Source organism: Dromaius novaehollandiae, chromosome 13 (genome assembly GCF_036370855.1).
Source record: "Dromaius novaehollandiae isolate bDroNov1 chromosome 13, bDroNov1.hap1, whole genome shotgun sequence".
Taxonomy (NCBI): domain Eukaryota; kingdom Metazoa; phylum Chordata; class Aves; order Casuariiformes; family Dromaiidae; genus Dromaius; species Dromaius novaehollandiae.
The window spans coordinates 1,872,043-1,889,271 of record NC_088110.1 but is presented as its reverse complement, the minus strand read 5'-3'; the positions used below and the strand labels follow the sequence as shown (position 1 = coordinate 1,889,271).

Here is a 17,229-nt window from a genome sequence, read left to right as displayed (position 1 = left end):
CCCTTTCCAACCTCGAGGAGGAGGTGTTTACAGATTCCCCGCTAAACCGTGCTCGCAGTGTCAGGGTTTTTTTTCCCGTTCTCTCGCAGGAGCCTGTCTGTAAAGATAAAAGCCAGTTCCCTGTGTGGTTATGTGCCAGCTCCATCGTGTAGCAGCGAAGATGGACCTGTTCCTCACCTGGCTGAGCTGGTGCTGGGCACAGCAGAAGTGCCTGATGGCTCTGGAGAAAGGAGAGGGCTGCTTTTGCCTGCTGGCACAAATCTCCACCTCTGTCCTATTGGCACAGAGCAGGGTTAATCTGCAGTCTACCCTTTGCTGCTTACTGTCTAAATTTCCTGAATTTTTTTTCTTCTTCACTTCCTTTTCCTTTGAGCCAGGAGAAACTCAGTGCTTCAGTAATACCCTGCCGCAGTGAGTTCCATGGTTATAACACCCTCCATATGTAAGGAAATGGACTGTCTTCAGGTGCAGCCTGTGTTCTGGTTTATCTTGAAATGAGAAGGCACTGTAACATTGAGCTTCGCGTAACACTGGCCTTTGAACCTTCTCACATGGCTCTTTCATCAGGCCCGTGTCTTGTGATATGAATGAGCCTGTATAAATCAGTTTTCCTGTCCCTCCCCTCATTGCTGTTGCTGTCAGGCTTCCTGTTCCTCCGTTTTCCTAATGAAAACATATAGTAAAATGACTTCCTCGTGTGAATTTTTGCTGCTGCTGCTTCAGTGAGAAATGACATCATGAAAAGGCTGTGATTCATTCTGTGCCAGGGCTCTGGCACCTCTGAACATTGTGCTGCAGACTAAAAATCAGCTGAATCTCTCTTTCTGAGCCTGGCGCCTTCGTGGAAGATGGTCTTCGCATGTCCTACAGGCAGCTCTGATATACACAGAAGTATACCCAGAGCCTGCTAGCATTTGCTTAGCCCTCGAGGTTTCCACCAAATGATTGCATTCTCTCAGTTAATGTCAAAAGGTGTCAATTGTATTTTTTCAGCTCGGGCAGATGTTACACAGACAAGGCAAGAGATGTGGACTTGCTGGGGGCTGGTCTGCTTTGCTGCCTATGCTGCTTTATTCAACAGGTTTCCTTAATTGCCCCTGGAGGTGATTAAATCACCAGAGGTGATGGAAGCAAATATGTTGTACCTCATGCTTGCTATCGCCTAGGAACTGGCAGCTGGGGAACTACTGTTCCCAGCTGAGGTCTCGGCTGAGGAGGCAGAGAAGGATGGAGACAGGGCTTTCTGCAGCATGCCTGGCCCACCCCACCCCTCTGAGAACCTGGTCCAGGACCTCTCTCGGAAACCTGTCCGCTACTTTTGTGCTCAACTCTCCTATTTCATGTGTGTCTGTAGTGACTCCATCCCTATGTTCCCACCCCACAGGTGATCAAGTACACGTTGGACCCTGTCTGGAAGCCGTTCACTGTGCCTTTGGTGTCACTGTGCGATGGAGATATAGAGAAGCTGATAAAGGTAATTGTGGGGCTCTTCAGCCCGGTATTGTGATGGCCTTTGTGATCCCCTCCTTTAAGCAGCTGAAAGCCCATGGCGTGTTTATAAGAAACTCATTTTGGGCCCTCCTGAAGGAGGAGCTGGAAACCTCGACAAGTGACGCTGCTGGTGCTGCCTGTTGTCAGGGCCACTACGTCCCCTTGGCTTAATGAGGGACAAGTGTGAGCACAGGCGTCTGCTGCTGAGCACTGGGAAGTGTTGTGGCTGGCACCCACCAGCGGAGGAGAGCCTGGGGGAGCACCGAGGGTGCTCCTGAGACCCTTGTGCTCCAGCCCTCTTGCTCCCAGCTCCCAGCTTTCTCTCCAGGGCGGTATTAGCAGGGCAGTGTGAGAGGCACTAGGCAGCTGGCAGCCCCTTGGATGGGCTCCCCAGAGCCTGGGCAACCCATGGGTGGTCACGGCATTGGTCACAGCTGGCAGTGAGAAGCATGGAGCCACTGAGGGAGCCCTGGGAGGGGGTGTTTTGCACAGCTGCGGGGTGTTGCTCTTCTCTGGCTGCTGCGCAATGAGGCAGACTGGCTGCAGAGCCTCCCCAGGCTGCTCTGGCAGGGGTGGCATGGGGCAGAGATGCCTCTCCACTACACGCAGGAAGATGAGACCTGCTCATGGGCAGAGCAGAGAGAGAATGTGCATTTTGTGCTCCTAATAGTGAATGTTTGCTGTGTCTGAGGCTGGCTTGTGCTCCTTCTGCCCTAGGTCATGTGTTACGACTACGACAGTGATGGAGGACACGACTTCATCGGGGAGTTTCAGACCTCGGTGGCCAGGATGTGCGAAGCCCAAGATGCCTTTCCAGTAAGTGCTGTTCCCTGGGAGGATGAGCAAGAAAGGGACAGTGGAGGGGCTGATGGTGGAGTGGGTTGTTTAGAGTTATTTTGCTGCTCACAGTGAGACCTTGAACCTGTGTCGGGGTTAGTGAAGGCCCTGAGAAGAGGCCAAGTTCAAATCCTTTTCTCCTCCCACCCACACTGTGAGTGAGTCACACTACTTTTGTAGCTAAAACAGCTGAGTTAGAGCTAAGGCAGTCTTGTCTGCAGGCTCTGTTGAGATGTCTGGAGTGGCATCTAAAGTCATCAGAAACGTAACAGTTTGAGGCTCGTGTTGCTGACACTTCCTCCTACGTTCTCCTGTGCTCCTTGCTTTGCTGTTGAGTATGTCCTGTGATTTTGGGGGGCTGGAAGGGGAGGGAGCAGCTGTCTTTCCTCTCCCAGTGAATAGCCAGTGTGACATGCTGTTGGGACTCTGTCTGCCCTGCCACTGAGAGGTGGTGCCAGCTCCTGTGAAACTCAGCATTGGTTTCGTGGCGAAAGGTGTCCCCATCTTTCTGCTGAAGTGCCAGCAAAAATCTTTTCAGATGCTGCCTCATTCAAGGCATGTTGTGAAAAGACTCCTGGATAAACAGGGCTTTTTATAGCAGTCGTATCTAAGATTAAAAGCTAGAGGAGGTCTTGGCTGAGAAGTGGGTGTTTGTAAAACACAGAACTCAGCCAAGTTAGAAAAGTTTTCCAGCTGGGAAACTGAGGCACAAAGATGAAGTTTGTGCCAAAGTTAGGGATTGAGCCCCTTTTTCCACTGGAATTGACCCCTACAGCCTAGCAGTAAAATCTTCTTTTCTCCCCATCCGACACTGAGACATTGATTGTAAGATAGAGTTAAATTCACTTTGATGTGTGCCTGTGCTCCCATGCCCCTGTGGATAACACATCTGAGAGCGTGGCATGGGTACAGCTGAGGACAGGCCTCTCTGCCTCTTCCCCTTGCGTGGCTTGTCCATTACTGTCTCCCAGCACCCCTGGGAACTCCAGTGGCGTTTGGGCAGAGATGACGACTGCCTCAGAAAGGTCAGGCGCCATCCATTTCCCAGTAAATCTGTCCCCCAGCACACCCCAGCAGACACTGCTCTCTGAGCCGAGCTGGCTGCGGGCTCTGAGCGGAGGAAGCCTTCTCCAAAAGCAAGCAAGCACGGCTCATCACTGCCTTGTATCGTGGTTCCTCATCCCATCTCCCTGAGGTGGTTCCTCGTGACCTGTCTCATCCTTCGGTGTGGCCATGCTGACGAGGGTAAATACAGAAGCAGGAACAGAGATGCTCTTGCCGACAACCAGGCACAGTGTGCTGGCGTGTCTGTAGACATGAGCAGCGCTGTCTGGCCGCGGCCCGTCTGAGATGGGGTGGGGGGAGGCTTCTTACCACGTCCAGAGCACTTTGGTTCAGGCTCTACTCATGACTTGGTTGAAAGGATGGTCTCCTGTCTGCCTAGAGCAGCTGTTCCAGCTGCAAACTGGCAGGGGCAAACACGTCCCACTGGCCAAACTGTGCTGCTGAACGCTTCCTTCAACGCTCTTGGTATTTGGAGCACCAGTTGCAGCTTCACTGATCCCTATGGGTTCCTCAGTGAGGCAGGCTGGTATCCTTATCCTCATTTTGCAGATGGGGAAACTGAGGCACGGGAGAGTTTTGCCTTGTCTGAATGAAGACTCCTACTCCCGGTGTTGTGTTTTGTGCGTGTTTTAACAGGCTAGAGCCCCTGGGTGGTAGCGGGCTGCAGTCACCTCCCAGCACATCAAAAAGGACATGTCTGTGGCAACCTCTGATACCAGGATGGTCTGGGGTCAGGACGCAGCAGCAGAGCACCTACAAAATTTTCTGCACTAGTTAGCTGTGAATTCTTAGCTCTGTAAGACTGGGGGAAAGCTGCTCCTTGCAGTGTGTACATGGTCCGGTCTCAGCCACAGCTTTTCCCTCTGGGCTAAGGAGTCCTCCTCTGCTGAATCCCAGTGTCTTTCCCCAGGGCCTGGGCCGCATTGGCCCTATCAGCCAGTGCTGCTTTTACTGTGAGCTCTTGTCAGAATGATTCAGGCACTTGTTTTCTGCCCTAGAGGGTTTTTATTTCTGTTTTGTTGACATTTGGGTTTTTTTTTCCCTGGATGTGCTGGTATTTGACCTGTACTGGGACATGAGATGGCTGAAATTCTTGGCCAAATATGCTCTTATTTATATGTACTGCAAGAGCTGCAGTGCAACAGGCAGCTGAGTGTTGAGCCCCGTTTGCTCTGATTTTGTTGGCTGCCTGGAAGGCTGCCCGGCAAGATCTCACCTCATCCCTTGCTGTCCCATCCCTCCTCTGGTCACGCATTCCTCTGCAGCATGGTCGTCCGTGGCTGGCCCGCGGTGCTGGCCTCTGAAGGACTGTGTGGTGCTGCTGTTTGGATGGTTACATCTCAGGATCCGAGCTCCATCCCAGCGCTGCCCTGGACCCGTAAAGGCTTAGAGCAGGTGGAGAAGGCCACATGCAGAGCATCTTTCTCATCACTGAAGCCTGGCCGGGAACTTGCTTTGAGCTCATCTTTTCCTTGTATTTAAAAGCCAGGGGCATGGGCTACTGGGGCTGCCAGGGTCCAGTTGACACAGTGCAGGGAGAGCTGGTTGCTACCGACGTTGGATGTCAGGATCTCACCCATCTCTGTCCCTGCTTGTGCAGGATCAGGCAGCTCTGGGTATCTGGCCTCGGCGTTTGTGTGGGAACGTGAACGCTGCAGTCGGCATGTGCCCTGGCCCTTCATCCCTCGTTCCCACTGTGGGTCATGGGCGGAAGAGCTCTACTCCTGTCTCCTGGGGAGATTCGTGGCAGGGTTTTCTCTGTGGGCCTTTCCTAGGGGAACGCCACCCTCGTCTTGACATGTGAGATCTGGTGTTTGCGCATTCGTGGACTGCTCCCAAGGGCGTGTGAGAGAGCAAAGAAAAGTAGATCTGTGGTCAGCAGGCTTAAATTTGTCGCGGAGGGTCTGCCCCTTTGCCCGCAGGGAAACGGAGGGGACTGCCGATCGGAGAAGGCTGGGAGCTGCTGAGCGAGGTGCTGCTAGGTCCCACTACTACTTGGGCACAGATGGAAGAGCAGTAGCTGCCAACCTCCTCTGTGTCCAAGGCCTGAGCCAAAATGCCTCCTCCCTGACCTCCTGTGGGCCCTCCTCGGTGCTGCCGCTGGTTTGGGAGCAGAGGAGTCATGAGGAGAAGGGCAGAGCCAGGTTGTTCCCCTGCAATAACTTGCAAATACATGCACAAGTGTCTTGTTTACTGTCTGCCCCTGCTTTCCGACAGCTCAGGATTGGTGAAACTCCTCGGCTTTTGCTTTTGCATTTGTCTGGTCTCCTGTGCTTCTAAATGCAGCTGCCTGCTCTAAACAGCCCTGCAGCCTCATTGCTTCAGATCCCGGGAGCGAGTGCCACGTGTCTCCCTTGGCTGCCTTTGCCAGCGTATGTGGCTGCCCAGGTCGGTGTTTGGACCCCGTCTCCTGGCTTCTCTTCGCCTCCGTTTTCTCGTGTCCGTTCACCAAAGCTGATGAAGATGCTACTTTACTTTTTCCTCATCAGGAGAAGGGTTTTTCCAGTGCGGGAAAGGGATATGCCAAGCTTGGGTCCCTCGAGGGGGTGATGCGGAGTTGTTTGGCAGCGCAGTTTTAAGGGCTGGGGCCCAGACCACAGTAGGGACTTTGTAGGATTTTGGTACCCGATTGTCAGAGCCTGTCTCTTTGGGCCCTGACGTGCTGAGCTGATCTCCAAGCCTGGCCACTTGTTTTGGGTAATCAAATGCACCTGAGCTGCCTTGAGAACTCACCCTGTTGATGGCTCTTTTCCAAACCATGTTTGATCCTGGCAAATAAAATGCAGGTTTGTTTAGCTGCCAGGCCAGGGGGAGGGAGGTGCAGCTGGGTGCCCTATAGTTAAAATCTCAGGCCCTAGGGAAATCTGTGGGGCCTGGTGAGCATGCTGTTTAGTGGAGAAATGATCAGGGAAGGTTTGGGGTTTGCTGTTGTGGACAAGGGAGGACAGTTGCTGCCTTGATGCCCCACTTCCCCTCTTCCTCCAGCTGTAAAATTGACACTATATTTCCCTCCCTTTGCCTGCGGTCTTTCTTCAGTGAATCTCAGCAGTCTTCAGCCATGGCCTGATGGTGGGAAGAGAGCAGCTGACAGCTCAGCATAAAGTGGTGTATTTACCCAGCAGGGCCTGACTGACGTTAGTTCCTCCCTCCAGCTCCCATTGGGTCCTCTTGCAGCTCTGCTCGAGCTTTTCCCTTGTAACTACTCCAGATTTTTATCCTGCTTTCTGCACCCTTTGGATTCTTCCTCCTTCCAGCCTCTACCCTCCCTTTCTCTCTCTGTTTCTCCTAATCCTTCTTTCCCTGGTCACTTCTACTCTAGAAAGACCTTGAACGTTGCGTTTGCTCTAGGCATCTCTCGATCTCTCACCCCACTTTCTGCCCAGCCTATTGCACTCCGGTGAGCTCTGGTCTCCTTCCAGGCTGTCAGCTGCAAGATGCCTCCTTCTCCTGCGAGCTCCTTGGAAGTGGGGCCATTTCTTTGCTTCCTATTGAACATACTTACCGCTTGCTGGAGGGGAGGACCAGTGCGGGGAATTACTAGAACTGCACTCAGGCAAGCGGAGAGCTGTAAACCAGCTGGCTATCTCTAGCACCGTGTTTTTTTCAGAGGGGTCTAATGCCTTGCATCAAGGTGCAGGGAATAGAGGGAGCCCAGTCAACAGGAGAGGATGTGACTGCATGTGGACCTGCTCCAGGTTTGCCCTGTGCGACTGTGGGCAGGTTGGGTCCCAGCAGTGGGGAAGAGTGGTGGGTGGTTGGTAGAGTTAAAGGATAATAAAGGATGAGCCCTAACCAACTCAGGGCATTGGGACCCTGGAGAAGCTAAATTCACATAGCTATGAAGAAAATTCCCGAGGAGCTGGGCCAGCTTATCAGTATTGTCAAACATCCTAGGCAGAGGGGAATTATTCAGCCTCCAGTGGCTGTGGGAGCAATGGGCCATGCTCCAGAGGGGGAAAAAATACCAGTTAGTCGTGACAGTGATGCTGTGACTGGTCACACCATGGGTTTCCTATGCAAGGTCCGCAGGCTGATGCTGTTGAACGATGTCTGTGGAGCCTGAAGTGGCTATGAATGGCCCCGGGTGAAGCAAGGAGGCATTTCTTTGGCTTCCAGCAGTTCTCTGCCAGCTCTTGGAGGACGGTGAGGCTGGGCAGTGGGTTGCTGCAGGGAGCCGAGCTCAGACAGGCTGGGGCTGTCCCACGGCAGCAGGATGGTCCAGTGTGGGAGCCACGTGCTAGCGTGTTGGGGTGACCCAGCTGGATCTTCTGCTTGGATTTGTTTGAAGTCAGGGGATTCTGTCAATAGATCTGTATTTTGCTTTTGGTCAGGCTGTGAAAAGTTTGCATCCAGCAAATTCACTTTCTGAACATTCAAAGAGGCTTTGTATTTTTTGCAGAGCTTTTGAGGAAAGATTCTGGCCTGCCCTAATTATTAGTGTGTTGTCCTGGTTGTTGGGGTAGTGTTACAGGACTCAGCAGCATTTAGGCTATTCAGTTTTGCAGGTTTTTTTGAATGTCCTTTCCCTGTCCATGCCCCATGCTTGTCTTCCATCCTTTCAGTAACCATCTAGGGTTTGCTGACTTATCTCTGTGTTTCTGGGCTTTTGGAAGCCTCTCCTTCCCTGAAAGGAAAGTCAAAGTGACTGTCAACCTCTAAAGTGGTCTTCTCCTTTCCTACTACTAAACCACCCCCAGACTGAATTTATTTCCAAAAAGCAAAGTGGCTTCCTCGCAAAGGGGCAGATTGCAACTGATGCTAGGCACATCTTAAAAGTCCCCGGGGAAGATCTTCTCTCCCCTGTTGCATCCCAAAGCCCTGCCCTATGCAAGGTCACAAAGGTAAAGTATTATTATCCACCACAACGGCGTTCAGAGCCCGACTTTCTGAGACCCCGGTAACTTCCTTGGGGTGTCTCTGCTGCCATGAGCCAGGTGGTTGGACATGCCAAGTCGAAAACCCCTGGAAAGGAGAAGTAGCCCCTTCCCAAGCAGGCCCTGTGCCTCAGTTTCCTTTTCTGCAGCAGTAACGTGCCGTGATTCACTCATGTCTCCTGAGCGCTTTGAAACACATGGCTGGGAGGTGCCACCGCAGTCTACAGCTAGCCCCTGCGAAGGGGAAATGGTTCATGCCGCCACCACCGCTGCTTGGCATTTGCGGCGGCTGGCCTAGCTCTTGGCTGAGCAAGTCCAGCTGGGCTAATCGGCTCGCAGAGGCTGCTGCTGGCTGAGACAGCCCAGCACTGCTTTCACGCTGGTGTCTCTGTTGTGTGTTACAGCTAGAGCTAGAGTGCATTAACCCCAAAAAGCAAAAGAAGAAAAAGAATTACAAGAACTCTGGGATCATCATCGTCAAGTCCTGCAAAGTGAGTACAAAGCTCCGATATTTCGTTCTATTCCTCACCCAGGTTGAGTCTTTAAATTGCACGGAGCTTTTTTCTGCTCCCTTTTGTCTGCAGCGCCCTTGCGTTTCCAAGTGCTGCTCCTATGGAGTACACGGCTTCTTTCCATCCCTGGTTTCTCGCCACTTGGCACACTAATGATTACACCCGCTTGCTATCTCATTGGTGCCTTGTGCTAGAAGAAATTGCTGGTGTCATCCCGAGCCCAGATGGGTGGCTGGCCACCTTCCCAGTGAGCGCAGTTCTCATGTGGGCAGCGTCAGCACGAAGCCCAAGCTACAGGGCTGGCAGAAACCAATTGCTCGGTGTCTCCTTTGGAGGCAAGGGTTGATTCGGGATGGAAAAGGTCCTTTTTCTATGCCGTGGGGTTAGTGAAGTCCTCCCTTCATATAGCAGCAGCATGCAGGGGAGTGTGTATTTGCAGAGCCCTTGCTGTACCAGATTTGCAGATGGTGTGAGTCTGTTTTGGCCATGGGGAGAGGCTTTTCAGATCAGTTCGGTTAAGTTTGCCACCACTGACGCTTTCAGCTCTCAAGGTCCCCCCCCGTTCAGGCCTTTTACGCTGGCTATTAACTGGCGCACTGACCCTGCTTGGCCCCACTCCACATGTGATTCATGAAGTGCCAAAATGCTGCCATGGGAGAGCCAGGTGCTTCTTCCCATTTGCTTTGCCGCATGGATAAAGTTTCCTGAGGACCCAGAAGCACGATGACTGGAGACACGGGCAATTTCAGAGGGATTTTTTTTCTGCAATGATGAGGGTTGCTGAAACCCTTCCTTTATTTTTCTTTCAGATAACCAGAGACTTCTCCTTTCTCGACTACATCCTGGGAGGCTGCCAGCTGATGTTTACTGTAAGGGCTTTTGCTGCTCTTTGTCCAGTAATGGTAACAAACACAAAATTGTCAAAATGGGGGAGGGTTCTCTGCCTGAGACTCTACCAAGGTGGACATGAAATTATAGCTACAGGTGGCTGGACATTGGCCAGCTTAGCCATGGAGCCAGACGTGGCTGGCTTGGTTGAGTGGGGTTTGACGGCAAGGAGGAGGTGCTGTATTTTGCTTTTAAGCCACGTGGTGCCGAGACTTTTTGGATCGATACAGCAATGCTCAGGTGTGTCCAACAGCCCAGCTAGCTAGTTTTCAGGACTAATATGGAAGACCAGACTTCTGCAAAGACCTTCTTCTGAGTCTTCATGAAGTTTTACCAACTTCTCTCCCAAGTTTTGCAGTGGTATTTCCTCATTTCTGTCTAAACATAGAAGCGCTGCCCTCATGACAAGGGGCTGTCCTTCCAAGGGCAGGCAACGCTGGCTTCGGCTTATTTGGAGGGAGCCCTGAGCAGGAGACCTTGTCCTGGGGAGACCCCATGTGCCCTCTCCCCATCCGCACCAGCCTGGCATTTCCTCTCCTCCAAGGGGATGTTCTGATCGTCTGTTGAGGTCTGCCTGTTACTGGTTTTAGCCACCAGCTGGATTTTTGTGCAAGATTTGCTTATTTTGGACTCCACTGAGATGCTTTCGGCGGTTAACGAGACTGTTCTGAATTTTTATTTGCATTTCAACCCTCATTTGATCTGGAGCACGAGCAGTTTGTCAAGAGTAATTAAAAGAGGAAGTTACAACCCTTGAGTGAAACCACAACAGAAAATAAGTGGGCTTTCCCCCCCACACACTTTAGCCTTTTAATTTCTGCAAACTTTTCTGATAGAGTATCTAGAAAGCTCTGGGCATGCACAGTATTTCAATTTTTATTGTGTTGTCTTGTCTAAAAACATGGGGGGTGGGGAGGAAGAGGAAGAGGAGGAAGAAGAGTTGCCATAGAAACAGGAACAAGTGCAAGAGCTTTTTATATGCCATTCTGCTGCTATGTGCTAAGGTCTTGGTGTGAAAGAGTGAACAGAAGAGGAAAATCATTAAGTTTACTGGTAGCACAAAGCTCTCGTATAAATTAGTCTGCCTCCTTGTTTAAAGATCTACTGGTTTTTGGAGGGCGCTGGGATTTTTCCCCTCCCAAGGCAACTGGTTCTCTGATTTGTGTTTGCCTGGGTGGATTTTTGCTTCGTATGTGGCAGGTGCAATTCCCTGCTGAAATACCAGAGCAGGGAGAAGGAGACCGCAGCGTGCAGCCCTGCAGTTCGGAAGGGCAGCTTGCATCCTCGGGTACACGCTGCCTCGCTGACGTTTGGATCGTGTTGCAGGGCTGGCAAGGTGCTGGAAGGAGAGGTTGCTGCTAGAGACAAGCATTAAAGCAGCAGGGAAGAGGGGATCTAAAAACAGCATTTCTGCCTGTCTGCTTTGTGCTAGCAGGAGATTGGCTGCATCACTAAGAAATTTGTCCGAGGGCTGCTCGGTCCCTCGGTAGTGTCCTGGGGCAGCGCTGCATTATGTGCCTGACTCAGGCGGAGCCACCTCCCCGTGCCTCAGTTTCCCTCTTGCTCTCTGACAGCACTGGAGGCTTTCTGAGGCTGGGATCCTGCATGTGTGCAGTGGCCAGTGCAGGAGGATTTGATCTCCTCTGGCCCCCGAGCTGCCCCTGGACGCCAACAGCACAGGAACGTGTCAGCGGGGAAAAGGAGAGCTCGGACCGGGCCATCTTCGCAGGGAAGAGCAGGGTCAGCCTGCCTTTGAGAGGAGCTGAATAAGCAGCAAAACCGGTGTTTGGAGTAACCGCTGATACAGAGCAGAGCCCTGTGTTGCTCCCAGGGGTGTTCGTTAGAGAAAGAGCCAGCGCTGCCTCCCTTCCCCCTTCTTCTTCCTCTCCCTCTGATGTTAGCTTCATGCTGGCTGGGGAGCCACAAATCACTTGGGTTGAAGTAAGATGTGAGTATTGCTCGCAGCTGAACCTTTCTTAGTCTGCGCGGAAGCTGAAGCGATCATTTTGGTGCTGTGCCCTCCCTTCGGTGCATCTGGAAACGAAGAAAACCAAAAGATGGTTCCTGTAGGCCATCGAATTCTCTGGTGGCAGGAGGAGACCTCGAAGGCCAGTGCTTTGGCTTGGCAGGACCCTGGGCACGCACGTGCCAGAGCGTGCCTAGGAGAGAAAACCAGAGGGAAACCGAACCTTGGGAGCCCACGCTGTCACTTGTGTGTGCGGGTGGACAGGAACAGGGTGGCCTCAGTGGTACATTTGTCTTGTGGGCTCTGTGGATTAAAGTTCCCCAGTGTGGTAGATGCATCTTCTGTTTTATTCAAAGCCATGTGTTTCATAAACTGGGCTACACCACAGCAGGTGTTACAGATGCGAACTGCATGTAGGTAGGCCTAAGCTTGCGTGCCAAAGAGGCAGGGTTTTGCTAAGGCTTCTTGCGCTTTCCTCCTCCGTGTCCGTCCACCTGCCGCTGGCTGCTCTGGCCACTTCACTGGCGCAAGGTGGTAGCTGTTGTCCTGGGCTGTGCCTTCTTCTTGCTCTGGCCGGGCCTTCTCAAAGCTTCTCAAAATCAGAGACAAAATCCTCTCCAAGGCCGAGGATGGAGTAACCCTGCAGGGATCAGCCTTGGGAGGGTGCTGGGTGCCCTCCCGGCCTCTGCCCTTCGTGGCCGTCCTTGGCCATGGGCAGGCTTGCCTGCACTGGGCCCGTCAAAGGGGGTATCCGGCCTGTTCCCCGCCAGCACCAGCAAAACAAGCAGCGAATTCGCCTTTTCCTGTGGCTAGTTTGTGTCCTCTCTTGGCATGCTGAACAGGGTGGGGACGGCCCGCGCGGCCTTTGCCTAACGCCGGCCTCGATCCTGGCCTGTCGGTTACACACACTCATTTATTGAGTGAATCTCTTCTTTACGCACCCCTGGCTTTGGCCCAGTCGTTAGCGGTTGCTAGCTCATGAGCCGAGTTTATCCTCTCTCATTACAGATACAGAGCAAAATCCAGTACAAATCCCCTGAGCTCAATTTAGCCGGCGGAGTTATTTTGGGTTTTGCCTATTTGCTAAGCAAACAAGGCAAATGCAGTCACGCTGTCTGCTTGTCTCTTCCTCACTCTTCCTTCCTAGTCATTTCTAAATCTGTTGGCTCATCGTCTTGCCACTTTTGACCGGATTTAACTGGGTCCAAGGTCTCGTGTATAAGTTCCTACAGAAGTTTTTGAATAGACAGCCTGGTAGAGGGAGGTGATACATCAGTTCCTTGCTGATAAACAGATGCCCTGAGACCTCAGCCTGTACTGGACCCTGGGGAAGCCCAGTGTGGAGCAGCCCTTACAAAGGCCCAGCTGCAGGAAAAGCTCCACTCAGGGATGTCTCTCTTTTTTGGACACCAGAATCAAAGACCTTGAGATCTGAATGTACAGGGAACCCTGGCCTCTTTCTTGTCCATGGAGCTACGTGGTCACAGTGCTTAACGTTTGGGAGATAGGCAGCTCCAGGCGGGAGCACTGGAAATGGTAATGGCTTGCTCCAGGACCAGGGAGCTTCAGGACACCTCGTGTATGATGCTTGATGGTGAAAAATTCAAGGATAATAGTGGGTATTTAATTAGGGCCTTTTTAGGTAAGCCAAAGAACTGCATTTTGTTAAACTTTCAAAAGTTTTGGGCCTTGACTGGACTGTGTCATGATCTCAAAGTCAATGGAGAATTGGTGGCTAGGTGTATAATGGTGGTGTCTAATAGAGGATGGGTCTGTGCTTCTCTCTTGCAACTCAGGTCGGAATTGACTTCACAGCCTCCAACGGGAACCCGCGAGACCCTTCCTCTTTGCACTATATCAACCCCATGGGAACAAATGAATATCTGTCGGCTATCTGGGCTGTCGGTCAGATCATTCAGGACTATGACTCGTAAGCATTGTGCCTTTGGGCTTCCACCATTGTTTTACAGGCATTTTCCTGGCTTCCCGAGGGGCTGCTGGGATGCATTTCACCCATTTCTGTGCGTTGATTTCCTGTCTGCAAAGTAGGGGTAAATATTACCTTACTTTTGAAAATGTCTTTGGGAGAAAATAACCATCTGTATTTAGCTGCAGGCAATTCAATGAGGAGATGTGTAAGGACAGAGGGAATTTCTCCTCTCTCTCCATCCTTGCAGCTGGAAGTAGTTTAGTGCCCTTTACTCGGGGCAGTTGGAGACTGGTCATTTGGTGCTTTCTCAGTACAAGGATAGGTGCCCTCAGCTTGGTGATATTTGCCATTAGCAGCCACACTGTCAAGTTGTCTTGTTCCCCAGCCACTCCGAGGTGCAATCTGTGTGTAACATAGCAGAACATCTGAGACGTTAGAGAAAACAAAACAGAAATCTGTTGGAATTGCCATGCTGGACAATACTAGCTTTTGGGACCAAAAGAGATGGTTAATTTTTTTTTAATTCCCAGCTTCTGGATGTAAATGACTGCAAGAAACGCAGCTGTTTAGGTGAGGGGATGCTTTTAGTCCTTGTCCTAACTCTTTTCTACCTAAATATTGAAAGTCAAAGGGGTAACCATCTACTTTCTCTGTTCAGCTCTCATGATTTTTAAAGCCACTATGTCATTTGGGGGCAAGGGAAGGCTGGCACCTTTTTTAGTGCTGGGGTCAGCTGTACACCTGGCACTTTCATTGTAGTGGACGGGACGGTCGGGTGTTGGCCAGCTGGTAGCACGAGGAGGCCTTTCGTAACCAACGGAACATGCCTTTTAGCAAGAGCTGTGCAAGCAGGCTGTGTGTGTGTGTAAATACACCCATATGGGTTTTTTGTTTTCTTCTTTTTTAGAGACAAAATGTTTCCTGCTCTGGGATTCGGTGCCCAGCTCCCACCGGACTGGAAGGTAAAGTGCAGTGGTGGTCCGCATGTTTAAAATGTGCTCGTCCCGACAGAGCCTGGGCAGGATCAGAGCTGTCTGGGCTTCCCGGCTGGCTCAGTAGGCAAAAAGATTTTGGGCAGAGGGGGGACTAGGTGGACGTGGGCTTTCAGCTAGGGGAGGATGAAAAGTGACAGCATGTGTGGGTGGCGAGGTGGGGATGGAGCGCAGGCAGCCAATTCCTCTCTGTTATACTGGCATTAAAGCAGCAGCTCGCTGGCATTAATGGGCAGAGTCAGCTGTTGATTCATTTTCCTGGCAGGAGGCAGGAACAATTCTGGGCAAGGCAAAGGCCCCTGGATGAGTGTGTCAGACAGAAGCAAAATCTGGAAGGGGGCTGGGAACTGAGTAGCCTCAAGATTATGTCGCATAGGTAGTGTCTGCAAGACGTGGGAGTGGATTAGAGCAGAAGGGCTTTGCTATGATTTCCTCAGTGTTGTCGGTGTGACACACCATTTCCAGCCCAGGATCTCAGCAGGTTTCCTAAAAGCCACCGTTGATCTTTTGTTGGGCTTGGGCACGGAAAGGGTTAAAGGCACCACCGTTCTGCAAAGGCATGTGCTGAAACATCTCGCTTGACACATGGCAGAGCGCAGCACTGCTCTGAGCATCCCCAGGAGCCTGGTGGAGGCAGCGTTCCCACCACAAACGCTGCTGCTCCAGCAGGAGACTTTGGTAAGGCTTTGGCAGGCTGGGGTGGTCCAGCTTCCCCAAAATCCAGCTTCCAGAATGGACCAGCACGTGCTGAGCGCTGGTTGTTCTCGGAGGGTGTATAGCCAGCATCTCTGTGTCTCTTTTGGTTAAGCGCTCTGTCATTGCTCTCCCTCTCTCTGCCCCTACCTGGGGACATCCCCTGGGGGGGCTCCATGCTTTTTACCCCTTTCGTCTGCTCAGTAATCCTTCATAAGCAGACAGACCTCAAATGCTTCTGCCCCAAAGATGCTGGTGGCACGTTGCTCCCATGGTGCCACCTTCACAGGGTGCTCTGGGTCGCAGGCTGTGGTGGCAGAGCCATCCGCGTTGGCTGGGTTGCAGCGGGATTAGGAGAATTGTGCTCTGTTCCTGGAGTCACTGCTGGCCCCATCGGCTAAGTGACTATGGGGAAGTCATTCATTTCCTCTGCTGTTTTCTCCAACTTATCTTTCTTTGGCCTGTGAGCCCCTCAGAGCACTGGTTCACCCTTTCCTTTGTGGTTGTACAGCACTGTGCAGTGGGGTCCCAAAATTTCTACTGTAGTAACCCAGACTGAGAGGTGGGTGCTGGAAGGTGGCAGCTGAGATGGAAACTGAGGGGCAGGGGGTTGGGGCTGTTCTAGCAGTAGTTGCTGTCTGGTGGGAAGCTGTGATTTACTGCCTCGACTCTCCCTGATTCTCCATAATGCATCTGAAAAGATGTTCTGGGAAAACCACAGTGTTTCATTACTGGCCGGTGCTTTTGGCTGCTCTCTTTGCTAATGCCCTTAATGTGCATTATTTCTGCCTGCTGCTTTTGATATGTCCCCAACCTCTGGCACGGGGCTGGGGTTGAATCTCAGAAAGCCTTTTGTTTTCTTCGCAATAGGCATGGGAGGAAGGGAGGTGAGTGTTGTTCTGGGCTGAGCAGAGGAGAGCACATAAGTCGTGAGCAGCTGTGAGCAGGACCATTAACCTTCATGTTGCTGGCCCTCAAAGCTGGGGATGCTCTGCCTGCTGAGGCCTTGTGCTTTCTTTTGGATACTACTACTAATACTAATAAAGGGACTGCTCTGCTGCTCCTGTGGTTTGTTTGAACCTGTTGGTTGGAATCGAGCCTGCCGTTCAGAGGGGAGAGCCTTGAGCCCTCATGCCCCCCTTTCCTGCCTTTCCCAGGATGGTGAGTAGTTGCAGCACTCTCTCTCGTAATTCCTGTGTGTGGCTCACCTGCAAATCCCTCTGTGAGAAGAAGGCTGGTTGTATCAATAACTTGGCGAACACCAGCACACCTGCAGAGCCCTGTAGGCATGCCGCAAACCTTGAAATAATGCTGCTTGCCCGTCAACTAATGCCGACAAGCCTGTTGCGCCCAAGCACCTCCCTTGCGACCTCACCCCTTGGGCAAGAGGCTTGCATAAAATACCCTGGTCTTGGACCCACACTCTTCCTCCCAGTGAAGGAAGACCATCGGGGCCATTTCTAACACATATAGAGACTCCACTATTGGAAAACCGGCCCTGAGTCACTCACCACTGCCATGCGGGCCACCACCAGCTGCAAGCCACAACTTAAGGTCTGCTGCCTGGAAAGACTGGCTCCTGGAGGCAGGCAGCAGCAGTGTCCTGCAGTTTCCACCGAAGATCCACATTTGCAAGGTCCCAAGCCTCTCGGCTGGCCTTGACTATGGGGTAGAGCCCAGAGGCAGGGAGTTTCCTACAAGACAGAAAAGGCTACCAACCATGTTATTCAGCATCAAGTCTTATTCTTTAAATTTGGAAAGACGCAGCGCTATTGAGAATCCAAGTGCATGGTGTGTGAAAGGTGACTGCCTTCTGCATCAGCTGAATTTACCCAGCCATCATCAGCCACAAATCCAGGCTCCGTTGTGCCCCAGTGATGCAGCTTCTGGGCTGGCGAGGATGAAATAAAATAAACAGGGCACGTGTATTGGTACTGCTATGCCGCGCATTTGCCAGTGAGCCTGAGCACAGAGGAGCAGT

At 52.0% G+C, this 17,229-nt stretch overlaps 1 protein-coding gene across 6 annotated transcripts in view; it reads left to right on the top strand.

Annotated features, from left to right (window-relative positions):
• The window catches only part of CPNE2 (copine 2), a 93,857-nt gene that overhangs the window by 55,746 nt on the left and 20,882 nt on the right, over positions 1 to 17,229 (top strand). For all 6 annotated transcript variants that reach the window (XM_064519353.1, XM_064519350.1, XM_026104089.2 and 3 more), the window contains 6 exons: positions 1,385 to 1,474; positions 2,209 to 2,307; positions 8,672 to 8,758; positions 9,589 to 9,648; positions 13,430 to 13,563; positions 14,471 to 14,525. In XM_064519353.1, coding sequence (XP_064375423.1) covers positions 1,385 to 1,474; positions 2,209 to 2,307; positions 8,672 to 8,758; positions 9,589 to 9,648; positions 13,430 to 13,563; positions 14,471 to 14,525 — 525 coding nt within the window. The remainder of the gene's footprint in view (positions 1 to 1,384; positions 1,475 to 2,208; positions 2,308 to 8,671; positions 8,759 to 9,588; positions 9,649 to 13,429; positions 13,564 to 14,470; positions 14,526 to 17,229) is intronic.